The 16,089-nt window shown below is 43.9% G+C and overlaps 2 protein-coding genes across 2 annotated transcripts; both read left to right on the plus strand.

The window, feature by feature from the left end:
* Positions 1-85: 85 nt before the first annotated feature.
* LOC148390870 (protein polybromo-1-like) lies at positions 86-9,561 on the plus strand. The gene is made up of 30 exons (XM_088389128.1): positions 86-239; positions 499-659; positions 729-826; positions 957-1,104; positions 1,215-1,361; positions 1,488-1,604; positions 1,694-1,762; positions 1,980-2,078; positions 2,199-2,284; positions 2,435-2,526; positions 2,589-2,805; positions 2,972-3,113; positions 3,198-3,283; positions 3,364-3,643; positions 3,716-3,821; positions 3,924-4,563; positions 4,696-4,907; positions 4,979-5,167; positions 5,252-5,409; positions 5,480-5,725; positions 6,054-6,199; positions 6,282-6,439; positions 6,529-6,712; positions 6,807-7,014; positions 7,088-7,286; positions 7,357-7,512; positions 8,231-8,395; positions 8,639-8,703; positions 8,849-9,035; positions 9,154-9,561. Exons 2-30 carry the CDS (start codon positions 525-527, stop codon positions 9,315-9,317), a joined length of 4,899 nt encoding a protein of 1,632 aa, XP_088245254.1. The 5' UTR covers positions 86-239; positions 499-524; the 3' UTR covers positions 9,318-9,561.
* A 151-nt stretch (positions 9,562-9,712) lies between these two features.
* stau1 (staufen double-stranded RNA binding protein 1) lies at positions 9,713-16,085 on the plus strand. The gene is made up of 15 exons (XM_088389149.1): positions 9,713-9,909; positions 10,994-11,246; positions 11,568-11,689; positions 11,764-11,920; positions 12,006-12,156; positions 12,234-12,405; positions 12,474-12,569; positions 12,632-12,844; positions 13,335-13,478; positions 13,781-13,927; positions 14,015-14,090; positions 14,168-14,481; positions 14,569-14,691; positions 15,243-15,322; positions 15,400-16,085. The coding sequence occupies exons 2-15, from the start codon at positions 11,048-11,050 to the stop codon at positions 15,485-15,487; spliced, it is 2,082 nt and encodes a 693-aa protein (XP_088245275.1). The 5' UTR covers positions 9,713-9,909; positions 10,994-11,047; the 3' UTR covers positions 15,488-16,085.
* Positions 16,086-16,089: the final 4 nt, after the last annotated feature.

The raw sequence follows: 16,089 nt of genomic DNA on the forward strand, positions 1-16,089 counted from the left end.
CGTTGCAAAAGTTTGTTTCTATTTGTTATTTTTTTGGAACGCGATTTGTATATGGCTCGAAGGTGGTTGCAGTACTGTTCCGAATCTGTAGATGGAGACACTGCCCGTTTGTGGCGCTTTTTTTCCGCTCACTACACAAACAACACAAACTCAACTTCCGGGCTGGAGTTTTCAAACACTGGCTAGCTAGCCCCAATATCTAAGCTCAGGGAATTACGGCTGTCTTCTCTGTATTTGCGGTAAGTTTGTTTTGTGATGATTCGGTTATAACCTATTTTAATTTGCTTTATTTCACCATGATATACAATGTGTCGATTTGTTCTGCTGGTAGGCCATGCTAACAAGCTCCTTGCTTTGTTTCATACATTCAAGTGATGCTAATGCTAAGCGACTAAGTTTTGGAGTCCAACCACGATTCTTGTATATTTTCTTCAGTGTCAAGATTCGTGGATGTGTTTTTTTCTTTTAAGATAGCGGCCATGCTCTCTGTTTTTGCAGCTTGTCGCTCTAGATCAGCCCGTTCGATGTCGAGCGCAAAGAGGAGAAGAGCTACTTCACCCTCCAGCAGTGTGAGCGGAGGAGGGGACCTCGATGATGTTTCCACTCCTGGAAGTGGTCGTAAAAGAAAATGGGCTTCCAGTGTTCAACCTGTTGACACGGTAAATACACGAGTTTGCCGATTAGATATTTGGACAACCTCCCTGTGCTTATTGAAGTCTTTCGCCTAGATCGCCGTATGCCACGAGCTGTTCAACGTCGTGAGGGACTACAAAGATGATCAAGGGAGAAACCTCAGTGAACATTTTCTAAGGGTACCAAAGAGAAGGTATTCAAGTATAAAAACTTGGTAGATTGCCTTTTACCTGTTTAGCATTGTTTATTATATGAATATCAGTTGTGAATATTATACTAATGGAAATTTGTATTAAATTAAATTAAATTAAATTGTTTTCCAGAAACCTGCCTGATTACTATGAGGTGGTGTCCCAGCCGATAGACATGACAAGAATTCAGCATAAACTAAAAGCTGAAGATTATCAAGAGGTGGAGCAGCTCACTACAGACTTCCAGCTGATGTTTAACAACACCAAATCCTTTTACAAGGTATCAAATGTATAAACTCTCTTCTTTGGTAGCCTGAATTATATCATGTCCAGTGATTGTCATTACTCTTGTATTAATTCCTCAAATTATGATTCTTGTCATCATTGTAGAGGGACAGCGAGGAATATCAAGCTGCCTGCAAGCTGTGGGTCATCTATTTGCAGACAAGGAATGACTTTTTGCAGAGTGGAGATGGCGAAGACGACGACGACGGGGACGACATGATGGATAACCCAGGGGGGTCAACGGAAGATGAGGTCAGTCTAGTGGTGACATATTTTTCCTTTTTCAGCCTGATATCATGTGCGTGTACGGATTGTTAATCTGTGTTATATAAAACAATGCCTTTGACGATAACGTTTGTCTTTATCGTGGCCACGTAGGCACCCTCCAGTAGCTTAAAGGAAGTCTTAGAGCAACTCCTAGCGGCGGTTGTTTTGTACACTGATCCCTCAGGTCACGTGGTCAGTAAACTCTTCGAGAAATTGCCTTCCAAATTGGTAAGTATTGATTGACTGCTCAAACAATACCGCTGTTCTGGACTACATAGAACTGCAGTCTCTCATGCCATTTTCTGTTTCTATGATAGAGTTACCCAGACTACTATGCTGTTATAAAAGATCCCATTGATCTGAGAACAATTGCTCAAAGAATCCAGGTAGGATTGAAATTGAATTATATTGTTCAAGCCAAAGAATTGGTCTCATGTTGAAAAAATGAAAGAGTCACAAATTTCCAACAATATCGTCAAAGGGATTTTATAATTGAATTAATTATACCCTACCTCAAATAAATGCCTGGTTCTTTTTACAGTTCAAATGTTGCAAAAAAATGCATTTTTTTTTTTTAACATCACCATTTTCTCACTTTCTCAGACAGGGTACTATAAAAGTGTTAACGCCATGGGCAAGGACATTGACCTCATGGCCAAAAATGCCAAAACATACAATGAACCCGGATCTCAGGTTTTTAAGGTTTGTGTTTTTTTATGTATTTAATTTATTTACTCGTATAGCACATATGTATTTAATTTATTTACTTGTATAGCACATATCAGTCCATTTGTTGTAACAATTTGTTGTGTCATATTGTAGGATGCAAACACCATCAAGAAGGTGTTCATCCAGAAGAAAACTGACCTGGAACACTCTGAACCCACTAAATCAAGTCTTCGCATCCGGTAATTTCTTTTTTGTTCATCAACAGGAACAAAAATGAACGATAACTTGCAATCAAAGCAAGGATGCATGCAAAATATAGAATAACATAGTATAAGAATTAATGTTGCGTTGCAGTTATGTGATTAAAATTCTTCTTTTTCTTTATAAAGAAATCGCAGATCTGGTCAGGGAGATCGACTTTCTGGGGTCAGCGTAGCTCTTCAGTACGGCTCGGAAAGTGAGGATGACCCCGTGCTATCCGGTAAGCGTTGTTGGACAGCACCGACTGTAGAAATTCGATTCAAAACATTTCATGTTCCGCAGGCTCCGTGTGCTACGACGAAGGCGAGTCGGAGGCTGAGAGTCAAAGTTCTAGCATGGAGATGAGCAACCCCATCTTCCAGCTGTATGAAGCCGTGCGAGGCGCGAGGAATAGCCAGGGCCAGCTGTTTTCCGAACCCTTCCAGAATCTGCCCTCCCGCAGAGAATATCCCGACTATTACCAGCAGATAAAACAGACCATTTGTCTGCAGCAAATCAGGTAGAAGTAGTAAATGCATTTACGGGCTCTTACAGTGGGCTTTCGTTTTAAAATCTAGTCCACAAAACAAAAATTTACTGGCGTATGTAACGCATGGTACAAAATAGGTTTACACTGTGAATGTAAGTGGTTTCTTTAGTGCAATTTCCCTCCCCCTTCATTGTAGGGCAAAAATGAAGAATGGTGAATATGAAAATATGGAACAAATGGATGCCGACCTCACTTTGATGTTTGAGAATGCAAAGCGATACAACATGCCCAACTCAAGCATTTACAAACGAGCCCTCAGGCTTCAGCAGATTTTGCAGGTAATTTATTCGATCTTCCCTTGTGTTCCATTTCGTTCTGCCTTAGATCGTAATCATCCAATGTTTCTATTTATTTATTTTTAGGCAAAAAAGAAGGAACTTCTGAGAAGAGATGATGACGATGGTGACAGTCGGCTATCATCTGATGCAGGCAGCACCAAGAGAAAAAGGTATCAAGTCATTTTCTCCCCACCTGACCTTTGCTGTGTGTTGCTATTTTCTCATTTGATTCTCTCCTCCCGTTTTGAAGCCACAAGAAAAATATTAAAAAGAACCGAATGAAAGCCCTGTATGCTGCAGTGACGGACGCCAGGGAGGTGGGCACCAATCGCCGCCTTTGCGATCTGTTTATGGTCAAGCCGTCCAAGAAGGACTATCCCGACTACTATAAAGTCATCCTTGAACCCATGGACCTGAAGACCATTGAGCACAACATTCGCACCGAGCGCTACGCCATTGAGGAAGCGCTGATGGATGACATGAAGTTGATGTTTCGCAATGCCCGTCATTACAACGAGGAAGGATCTCAGGTAGGACGTGTGAAGGCTATGCCACGCAAATAGCAATATTTTTATTTAATTTATTTGCGTCTGTCACTGTAGGTGTACAACGATGCAGACATCCTGGAGAAGATACTTAAAGATAAGCGCAAGGAGTTGGGACAGCCACCTGAAGAAGATGATGTGGGCTCTCCTAAGCTAAAACTTAGTAGGTTTTATTTATTTTTATTTGATCAAGATTAGAGACCATCAAATCTGCTAACTGACTCTGACTCCGTTGTTGACTGTTTTGCTTTCTTTATTTTTCCAGGAAAGAGTGGCGTCTCTCCAAAGAAGACCAAATACCTCACCCCGCTGCAGCAGAAGTTAAACGAGCTCTACGACGCCGTGCGGAACTTCACCGACCGGCGCGGCCGCCGCTTGAGCACCATCTTCCTACGGCTACCGTCTCGCGCCGAGCTGCCCGACTACTATGCCACCATCAAACGACCCATCGACATGGAGCGTCTGCGCAGCCACATGGCGGCTGGGCGCTACCAGGACGTTGAAACCTTTGCAGAGGACTTCACTGTCATGTTCAACAATGCTTGCATGTACAATGAGCCCGAGTCGTTAATCTACCGGGACGCTCTGGTGCTGCACCGGGTGCTCCTGGAGACGCGCAAGCAGCAGGAGGGAGGGGAGGATTCTGGGCCTCCCGCTGTTGGAAATCTGGTGCGTGAGATGATTAGGAACCTGCTGGTATCAGTGCTCGGACACCAGGACGAAGAGGGACGGTGTTACAGTGACTCGCTGGCCGAAATTTCCGCCACAGATCCGGACGCCCCAGAGAAGCCGCCGTTAAACTTTGACTTAATCAGAGTGAATGTGGAGCGTGGCCGCTACAGGAGACTGGATGTCTTCCAGGAGCATGTCTTTGAAGTGCTGCAGAAGGCCAGGAAGATGCACAGGTACACAAACTGACTTCTCGCCAAGTAGCGATTTGTCTAATAAAGACAAAATGTTTGTTGAGTTTTGTTGAAGCCCAAAAAACTGTACCTTTGTTTAAATATTTGGTCATTTGAATAATTGGCCTTTTACAGGACCGACTCTGAGGTATTCGATGATGCGGTGGAGCTGCAACAGTTTTTCATCAAGATTCGGGACGAACTGTGCAAGAACGGAGAGATTCTGCAGACCACCGCGCTCAACTACACCTTGAAGCACTTGCACAACGACGTGGAGCAGGAAAAGAGGGAGAAAATACCCAAAGAAATCGAGGAGGATAAGGACAAAGAGGATGAGCCAAGCAAAAGTATGTCAGACATTCCGCTTTGACGTGTTGACTTAAGTCTGAAATGTGAACTCATCTTCTCCCCCAAAAAGGTTCAAAGGAGAAGAACCTGCCAAGTGAAGTGTGGCGGCCTGAAGCGCATACAGATCTGGTGTACAAGCAGCAATGCACCTTTGAGAACACCACCTACCAGGTGGGCGAGTATGTCTATGTGCAACCGTCCGAGGCCAACCTGAAGCCTCACATCGTCTTGATCGAGCGTCTTTGGGAGGATGACCAAGGTTACTCAACTCGATGAATTAATCAAATCTTTTTGGGACCAGAATTGACTAGCAGCTAATCTCATTTTGTTTTTCTGTATGAAGGTGAGAAGTGGCTCTATGGCTGCTGGTTTTATAGGCCGAGAGAAACCTTCCACATGGCCACTCGCAAGTTCCTGGAAAATGAGGTCTTCAAGAGTGACTATTACAACCGAGTGTCCTTTAGTCAAGTCCTGGGCAAATGTGTGGTCATGTTTGTGAAGGTAAGCGTGAAAGATGCAACGATAATTCCCTCTTGATTTCCGCTCATCAGGGTTGTCCGACAAATTATAGGATTATTTCAAACTGCAACCGGAGGGCTTCAAAGCCGAGGACGTGTACGTTTGCGAATCCCGATACACCGCCAGGTGCAAGCTGTTCAAGAAGATCAAGATATGGGCTGTGCCGCCGAGCCCCGTCAGATTCATCCCTCGAGAAGTCCCCCTGCCCGTCGTCCGCATCGCATCCATGTTTGCCAAGCCTGACCTGGAGAAACTTGAGAAAATCACGTTTGCAGACAACAGCAGTTTCGTAGACAAGGTGAGCTTTTAACTTGGCTGCTTCTGGATGTATTTTGTTGATCATGCAGTTCCCTACTAAATCTGCTTGTCATCCACTTTGAGCCTATCCATGGGGTAAACACAGGAGCAAATAAAGACATGTTCAGTACTTTGACATTAGCCTCGCACATGTGCTCCCATTTATCTACGAACAATGAGTGTAAAGAAAGAGTGGGGACCGTATAAATATTTAAAGACAAATGTTAATTGGACTTAATGAAGTGGCTGTGTGCATTTGGCAAGCTGTGAGGTATTTAACCTGAGCTATGAGAGTGTCAAGTCATGACTGTGTGTCTTTAATATTTTAGGAGAGGGAGGATGTCTCCATGGAGGTGAATGGTGCAGAGCCAGGTTGCCAATATTATGAACAGTTGCGCTACAACGACGTGTGGTTCAAAATTGGGGACTGCGTTTACATCCAGTCGCATGGCCTCTCCAAGCCTCGGGTTGCCAGGTAACAGTGTTTCAATGTTGTTGTTTGGAGTGATCTGCTTGTGTGACCTTTTTGAGCATCGCTCCCTTTGATTGGGATGTAGGTTGGAGAAACTTTGGGTGCAGAACGGAACCACTTTCTTCTTTGGGCCCATTTTCATTCACCCAGAGGAGACTGCACACGAGCCCACTAAGATGTTCTACAAGAGAGAAGTGTTTCTCAGCCACCTGGAGGAGACCTTGTCCATGAAGTGCATCATAGGTACTGTGCTCATCCTGAACAAAGCCAATATATCACTTCTGCACATTTTCTTTCATTTCAATGTTGGATGTCATTGTTTGTTCTCTCAGGCAAATGCATGGTGTCCTCGTTCAAAGACTACCTGTCATGCAGACCGACCGAGGTTGCAGAAGAGGATAATCTTCTTTGTGAGAGTCGCTACATAGACTCAGAGAAACAAGTGAAAAAGTTCAAGGGGCTGAAGCGCTTCTCGTACTCTTCTAAAGTGGTGGAGGATGAGGTCTATTATTTCAGGTGAGTCCACTTGTACAAAGCGCTCCAAAGCAGAGCTGATACAAGGATGAATTTATTATTACTATTATTTTTATTTATTTTTTGCTGTCTGCAGGAAATTAATAGTTCCACAGAAAGAAGCGTCTCCCTTTTTGAATAAGAAGATTGCTGAGCTTGAGGTGAAACTAGCAGATGTAGAGGATGGAGATGATGACATGGAAGACATGGACGATGAAGATGAGAGCATGGAAATGCCTTCAATGCCTCAGCTTCAAACGTCGCTCACCAGCGATATGGATGGCTTGCCTTACACACCTTCTCAGGTATACTTTCACAGACCGTTGAATCTCACAACAAATTATTTTCATATTTTTCATATATATTTTTTCTTAATAGTCCACACCAAAGATTAAAGGCTTGTCAAAGAAGGAAGGCGCCAAGAGGAAGATCAACATGAGCGGCTACATCCTCTTCAGCAGTGAAATGCGGGCAGTCATCAAGGCTCGACACCCAGACTTTTCTTTCGGTGAACTGAGTCGTCTGGTGGGCACCGAGTGGAGGAACCTGGAAGCCGTCAAGAAAGCAGACTATGAAGGTTGAACCCTGCAGAAGACAACATAAGCTCCTCCTCCCGAATTGCCGTGACCATTTGTGTTTTGTCGCAGAACGGGCAGCCAAAATCGTGGAGCAACAGGAACGGGAAAGGCCAGCCCTGAAGCAAGTGTCCCCGAGATCAGGTACCCCCGTAGGGTCACTGATGGGGGTCGTGCCATCGCCTAGCACTATGGGCATGATAAACCAGACCATGACACCTATGTCAGGTAACCCCTCTCAGAGTGTTTGACTAGATGGCAGCAAGGAAATGAGGCAGGACAATTTCAAAACTCTTTAATCTTTTAAAGAAATGCAACCGTGCTAAAGCTCTTTTTATTTATTTAATGTTTTGTTGCCTTTTGTTTAATGCTTGTCACATTTTATTGTCGCTAGCATCTCGTTTAAAACTGCATGACAATGCATGAATAACCATTTGAACTGTAAATCTTCCATTCTTGTTTTGCCTGCTAACACTCATTTCTTACTCCAGTCCCTTTCACACAAAGAGCCTGTGGTTTTATCACAAACGAAATGTTTTCAAAATTCCTCTGGACACTTTTAGCATTGTAGTTTTTAATCCTTGACCGCAATCCCTCCAGTTGTCACATAATCTCTGGTTATGGAGATTATATCAAATAAGCCTGTGATACCAAAAGATAGTGATTGTACTATAATTGGGCCTGTGCTATTTTTTACACATCACAGACATATCCACTGCAAACTTGACATTGTTTGAAGTATGTTTATCGGTCTGAAAAAAATGGTATCAAACATCCCTAATCAAAAGCTAACGTAAATGACCAAAAATGTTTACAGACTGCTCCCCCCATTCCCAGGCTTTTGTGTGAAAGTGTGTACAACGGTAGTGCATGTCACGTCATAGCCAGCTGCATGTCACTTATGCATGAATATGTTGTCATCCTCTCCTCGCCCTCTTCCCCCAAGGCATGATGGGAGCTTACGGGCCACATTTCATGCCCATGCAGGGCCCCCATGAGGGTTTGTTGAGTGTGGCCCCAATGTCACCTTACCAAGCAGGGGGCCCCCACCTACCTCCTCACCATCTCCATCAAGGTGGTATGCCCGGGTACCCGGGCATGCTTCATCATGGTAAGGGTTTACTACGGTAGCCACACCTTCACTGGTTGTGGTCTGCGTTTGCTCCATGTGACCGGGTGTGGCACATGCGGTCTTTACATTCACACGACTGACGCATGTGATAATATTGGCACCCAACTACTAACATTCAGCTGAAGTCACTATACATACAACGTTCCTTTATTTTTGTGTCATATAAAAGTTACAGGTGACCATGTAGTTGCTCGACATAGAGTAATGAGTTCTCTTTAATAGGCATGATGGGCGCTGGTGTCAACGGCATGTCAGGAAGTCCCGCTCCAGGAGGCTACATGCAGCAAGTGAGTGTAAAATTTTTATTTCCACTGCCCCTAAGATTTGTCGTTTGAAGAAAAAGATAATGATGGTTATACACGCTAATTAATGAATCATTTCAATTGGGTTTTACCTAAAATGTTCAAATAAAACAAAATCTCTCCATTTCAGTCAGGGATGTTCAGCCCAGGGCAGCATGCTCCCCCACCTTACCCAGGACAGGGTCAGACCCCACCCATGTTTGTTGCTCCACCGCCAAAGACTCAGAGGGTTCTGCACTCAGAGGCCTACCTGAAGTATATTGAAGGCTTGAATTCCGACTCCAGCACCGTCAGCAAGTGGGACCAGACACTGAAAGGTTTGAAAGTAGGCTGCTCTTAGCCCTATGATAGTGTCTTTGAAATGATTTTAACTACTTTCACGTAGCTTTTATTTGGCAGTGAAAATTCTGAATCCAAAACTTGTCTCCACAACAGCTCAAAGGCGAGACGCTCACATGACCAAAGAGCAAGAAAGCCGGCTGCCAGCTCATTGGCTGAAGAGCAAAGGAGCCCACGCCACAATGGCTGACGCGCTGTGGCGCCTGCGTGACCTGATGCTGAGGGACTCTCTAAACATTTGTCAGGCATACAATGCGTGATGTGTAGGACTCGCACCACTTTTAACCGCAACTCTTCATGACCCTTCATGAAATGTAGACCCTAGAAGCAATATTTTGCAGTAATTGCTAACCAGTTTTATATTTATTAGTAACTACAGTATAATGAGCTGAATAGTTGTTTGTGCATTTTCATTTTTTTTACCCTGCTGATTACGTTTTCTGCAAAACAAGTGTTCTCGCCAATTGCTACTGTTAAAATAAACTTATGAATACTATTTAATAAGTACTTGCACTTGTTATTGTGGTGAATAGAACCCAACAACATCAACATGACAGCTCAAATAGACTTCTTCCCATTTAGGACAAGGACATAAATTTATAAATATTTATTGCCACTACTTTATTTTGGAAACACTTCCGTTTTCAATGACGTGACTTCCTGAAGCCCGGCTTAACATCGAGCCATTCTCTTTAGTGTTTGCCCTGTCTCCCCCATGCCCACCTCTCCACAGCCCACAGTTTGACTTCAAAATTGCATAAATGAGCCCTTGAAAGTGGCCTTTTAGGATCTTTGACGACACCGAGCCAGTGTCCTATTGAGAAGCTTCAAACCTGACAGGAGAACGCAAAGGTAAGGCTTTGCTTTGTGCAGACTTTTTCTAGGCTAACCTAGCAAAGCTAGCACTTTTGTCGGCTTGTTCGGGTCTCCGATGGGGGAGAAAAATGAGAATACTTTCTTACCTGCGTGTGTTGTAGGGAGTGTATTGTCAACTCTTTTTGTTTGTAGGCGTCTTGTTCGTTTTTTCATTGAAACAGTCGATTCGCATCGTAGTGCGATAAATTCAATATTAAACAAAGGGTTTGAAGTGGTTAGGGTTAGGGTCCCTGCATTAGCCAAAGAACGCCATGTATCACCCGGCGGCCTCGTTTCAACACAGACTCAATATTTATTTATTGTCATGAAAAATGAGCATGCATGTGTGCAGTGATGAGTGTATGCATAATTCTTGTAAGCTTTCTTGCTAGCTCACAGTCTACCAGTCCACTCCCACTTAGTCAATGAAATAAAAAATAGATTTAATAAAGTCTGTGATTTTTTTTTTCTTTCCTGTTCCAACACCCATGAAGGGTTTGTAGTATATCACTAATGGAGCTTTTCGGAAAACAAATTAGACTGAACTCCCATTTGTGCATCTCTGCTGAGAAAAATAATTAGAGCTTTGTTAGAGGGGGAACCCTCCCGTGTGTGTCTTAAATGATAGCTGATATCACTTAAAAACTCTGTTGATCGCAAAATCTTATACCAAATATCAAGATTAGAAACTGCTACAAAGTTTTGGGGGATTTTCTGTCTTTGGTCAGTGGCGCTTGCTTAATTCCACTTGTCCACATTCCAAAACATTTCATCCCCTAAATTGTGTAGCACTGTTGCTGAATGGAACATTGCTTATAATGAAATCATAATCATTTATAACTATACAAAACATTTGTAACAATAACGTTAATAACATATTAACCATATATTACAATTGTTATCAGGTTAAATGTTTTGGGGGGGCTTTCGTCACAGTTCCACAAAGGTTTGAGATTGTAGTTGCTCGAACAATCAATTGCTTTTAGTTAGTTTAGTTTTACTAGTTATGTGTTAGGTTTCTACCATGATTTTATTCCTCATTTATAAAACAGTCCAAATCTATCCTCTTTTCTATTAACAGTTCCCCTATCATTGCTACACTGAAAGGTTTCCTGATCAACCTATAACAGCCAAGATGTCACAGCTCCAATTCCAGTGTCCGGCCAGTCCCATGCCGGCCGCCCCTGCCCCACTGCAACCTGGGCAGCCTCAGATGAGGCCACCTTTTAGCATCCCCTGTGCCGCCAGCACGTTGGCGTCGGAGAGTGCCGGCCAGCCAGTCAGGAGCTCGGCACTCCCTGCTGGGTCAGCCACTCCCTACACAACCGTCACAGGTTTGTTTGTTCAGAAAGCTACCTTCCTTTTCAAATTGATGTATGAATTGAAACAACGTATTGATGGGAAACTTATGCAATTTCATTATTAGATGTATTTTTTTTTTTTGTTCAAATTGTCATAAAACCATTGGAAATATTTTAAAGGGAAGTTACCTAGTTTCAACAGTAAAATGGTCATTCTAATACTAATTTTTAATTGAAAAACTTCAAGAACATTTGACTTAAAAGTTTCCACTGTGTTTGGCATTAGTAATTCATCTTTTGGCTGATATAGAAGTCTTTCTAGTCATGTGTTTTCCTTTTTTTTTTTTGTTCCAGTATCTAACATGGCAAACCCTAAAGAGAAGACCCCCATGTGTTTGGTGAATGAGTTAGCCCGTTTCAACAAGCTCCAACCTGAGTATAAGCTACTGAGCGAGCAGGGACCAGCTCACTGCAAAGTACGTTGAGCGAATCTTTTACCGAGCTTCATTATGATTATTATATCGAGATCTATATTCCTTGTCGCCGTCAGATTTTCTCTGTGCGACTCACCCTGGGAGATCAGCACTGGGATGCTGAGGGGACCAGCATCAAGAAAGCCCAGCATTCCGCTGCTACATCTGCCTTGGCTGAGAGTGTCCTTCCAAAGCCCACGATTAGGACGCCACGCAACACAGGCAAGAACTCAGGTCGGTTCCTCCCACTGCTCCTACAACAAATATGTCAGTTTTTGCTCTAATGTGTACTTATATCAGTATTGGTTCCTCCTGGTAGATGGTATGATTCAAATCATGGAGTTGAACGCACTGTGCTCAAAACTTAGTAAAAAGCCCATTTACAAACCCATCGACCATTACCCGATGAGACCAGCACACATGAGTTACGGCGTCCGTGTCCCAGGGCCCTATCAGCGCTCTATGCAACAGTAAGCTTGGCTCATTTACCGTCCACCTACTGTTTATTTTTTTATTTGTTTTAACAAAACATTAACTGTGTGCGCAGCTACTACTACCCATTTCCCCCCATGGGACCAATGATCTACCACATGGAACTATCCATCGGAGGCCAGCAGTTTGTGGGGAAGGGGCGCACGCGGCAGCTCGCCAAGCAGGACGCTGCCATGAGGGCCCTGAAAGTGCTGCAGAGTGAGCCCTTATTGCAGCAAATGCCAGAGGTGAGAGGCGTGCGCTCGGCATTCCCATTGACTCTTTTAATCCATATTCAATGTGTTTTTCATCGCAGGTAAACGAAGAGCCCGAAGAAGAAAACCTCAACAAGTCAGAAATCAGTCAAGTGTTTGAGATTGCACTGAAGCGCAACCTACCTGTCAATTTTGAGGTATCACCAATTTTGATTGCAACACGTTGGCAGGGCACTTGCCAACTGTCAATGTCATGCAGGTGTTAAAAGAAGAAGGCCCGCCTCACATCAAGAGCTTTGTGGTGCGCGTCACAGTGGGAGAGTTCACCGGAGAGGGCGAGGGTAAGAGTAAGAAGATAGCAAAGAAGTTGGCAGCTGCCGCCGTGCTTGGGGACTTGAAGAAGCTACCTCACATACCCAGCGTAGAGAGAACGCTACCACGCATCAAGAAGAAAACCAAATCCATCATTAAGGTACTCCTCAAATGTTGCACACGAATTTCAAAACAGAAATGGAAAAGTGTGGCATAAATGTGACAAATATATTCGATCAAGCAAATGGGAAATCTAATAACATCGTAAACTTTTTTTCATTTATTTTACAGCACCCTAAATGCTAAAACAAAGCATATTTCTACAGTTAATTTCTTTTTTAAATGAATAAAACAAGAAATGGCCGGATGAAAAAGGCAGCGGCATGCACGGCCCCAGGCTAAATGTCTTCACATTTAAGTGCACAAGCCAAATGTAACAGAATAAAGTAACTAGAGCATACTGATTCTTGATTAGATGTCAACACTTGAACTAAAGCAGCCAAGTGACAAGCATTTCCCACCCACTCAATTTTTGTTGGATACATTATGCAGTATTGTATGTTTGCATTGCTTCAAAACTGTGACAGTTGTCTTTTAAAACATAAAAAAAAAATGTGTTTACAAGTCAGACTTACACATGTCACCCGCAGCTGCAGACCAGCCCGGAATACGGCCAGGGAATGAATCCCATCAGCCGTCTGGCGCAGATCCAGCAGGCCAAGAAGGAGAAGGAGCCTGAATACAGCATGGTGACGGAGCGAGGGCTGCCGCGGCGTCGGGAGTTTGTCATGCAAGTGAGTTTTGCGGCAACCCAAGCAGTCGTCTGTCCTCTCCAATGAGACCTTTTTGCACTGCTCTTGGTCTTCTTGGTGTTTACCCGGCACAAGCTTGTTTTTTTTGGGAAATGGTTGCTTAGCAGCTGACCAGAAATTAGCCTGGAGTGTTTGCCTGCAAAGTGTGAAGTAGACTTCATTTCAGCTGTCTGACGTCACAGAAACAATGAATGGATTTAATAGAATGCTAAGTGTAATATGAAAGGGCCTCTCAAATGTTACCCTCTAATTTAATGTGTGTTGCCTGCATGTTTTTGCTACAGGTGAGTGTTTGCGGCCAGTCTGCAGAGGGCATGGGGCCAAGCAAAAAAGTGGCCAAGAAGAACGCGGCAGAGAAGATGTTGGAGATGCTAGGATACAAAGTGCCTCAGCCGCAGCCTCCTAAACCCGCACTTAAAACTGAAGAGAGGGTAACTATTTGTCCTTTTGGGTCATACAACAGCATTATGCTCTTTGAATGTTTAATCTTTAATGTTTGTTCTTGGTGGAATCTTCAGACCCCTGTGAAAAAGCCCGGTGATGGACGCAAGGTGACATTCTTTGAGCCTGGCTCTGTGGAGGAGGTGCCACCGGGTGAGTGCTAGTGGTTGGAATGTGCAAATTGTTACTCCCTTCCTGTTTTAGTCACATCCTCCCGCAATATTTTTCAGGTTCCAAGGAAGAGGAGTTCCGCCTGCCTTACTTGAGCCACCAGCAGCTTCCCGCCGGCATCCTGCCCATGGTTCCAGAGGTGGCTCAAGCAGTGGGGGCCTGCCAAGGACCTCAGGCCAAGGACTACGCCCGAGCAACACCAAACCCAGGCAAGGCCACCGTCACTGCGCTAATTGCCAACGAGCTGCTGTACGCCGGCACATCCCACACGGCTGAGGTTATCCTAAAGAGCAAAAATATACAGACGCCAAACGGGCCCCTCACCAGGCCCTCGGAACAGCTCGCTTACCTTGCGTCTGTGCAGGGCCTGCAGGTAGCCGGCGTCTTCAATGCCTTCAGACACTCGTTCAGCTCGGCCTTGCGTACCTAACAGTTCAAACATCTTCTTATTTGCTTGCAGGTGGAATACAAAGATTTCCCGAAAAATAATAAGAATGAGTTTGTATCACTAATAAACTGTTCCTCCCAGCCACCGCTCATTAGCCATGGAATGGGAAAAAATATAGAATCCTGTCATGATATGGTAAGACATGGTCTCATTTCTATTTTCTACAAGTTTTTGTACAGTGTAAAAGTTGAACACAAGGCATTCTGTGATACTGGTTGTCCTAATTTCAAAAGCATATTCTCACCATAGAAAATAATATGACGAATTCCAGACTCAAACTATTCACCATCATAAACTGTCATTAACTGTACAGGCAATTTTGAAGTAACCTTTAACCTTCATGTCGAACCTGCTGTTAGCCACAGCTCACGCCCGGACACTCGCACTCTCAGACTTGCCAATGTCTTATCCACCGCACTGCCTCTGTCATCTTCATTGTTTGTGCGTATTAAAAAAAAAAAAAGTTGGCTGCTCACTGAGCTGTAGGATGAAATACGTATGTTGAGGTCATGATCCTAGACTTTTTTTTTTTTTTTTTTTAAATTGGCCTGCATTTTGGTAGAATTTCTATTTGTACCACTTAGTTTGACGCTAGTTGAACTAATTGTACTTGGTAACATGTAACGGACAGCACATCATCTAAACAGCTGGAAAAAGACATCAATTACTCTTCTTCACCTCTACAGGCCGCACTTAATGTATTGAAACTGCTGTCAGAGTACGACCAGCTGTTAAACGAGCGGACGGGAAACGGAACAGCCTCCGGGTAAGCCTCTTTTCTTCATTGATTGTCAACGCGGCGGAGGAGACCAGTAGCTCAATTACCGGGCTTGTTTCTGACAGATGTGGCAAACAGGAGGTTGAGGGCGAGCTGCACCCAAAACCGGCTAACTCAAGCACACTGGCCCCGCCCCTGGATGGCAGCGTTTAGACCATCACATTGGCTTGACTGTAAAAGCACTCGTGAAAACTTGAAGACACTGTTCCAAGTCGCTGCAGGACATTTTTGGCGGTGGCCATGCCTCACCGTTTGCATCGTGCTCACAGTTAAACAAGATTGAAGTGAACATTTTGGTTTTGCTCTCCTTGATGTTGTTTAATTGTACATTCTTTTTGCTGCTCACTCGTGAGAGTAGCTGCATCCTAGGCAGTGATTCGGGGCTTCACTTCGTGTAACAAACTGTGAATTACGTCCTGTTAACACTCGTTTTAAATATGTTTTATTACTGCCATTCATTAAAAAGAATCCCATTTGTTTTGTTTTCCCCGTGATGGCTAGGATGCAGCTTTCGATGCTTCTGCAGTGCTTTCGCTCAAAAACCCACAAGTGACGTGTTACCAACATTTACCGTGCAGGGCCGGGAAGAAAGAGTGTGTCACTACAAATAAACGTAGCGTGTGATGTAACATGATGTCTCCACTGTTCATGGCGGGGCAGTCTTAACTCCCTTTCCCCTCCTTGATGTCGGCCTCCCGTCTCTTTTGCTCCTTATGGAAATAAACCCGTGTGCTCATATGCACGAAACAAATGTC

This window comes from Syngnathus floridae, chromosome 11 (genome assembly GCF_059516105.1).
Source record: "Syngnathus floridae isolate MCC-2025c chromosome 11, RoL_Sflo_1.0, whole genome shotgun sequence".
In the NCBI taxonomy this organism is placed as follows: Eukaryota; Metazoa; Chordata; class Actinopteri; order Syngnathiformes; family Syngnathidae; genus Syngnathus; species Syngnathus floridae.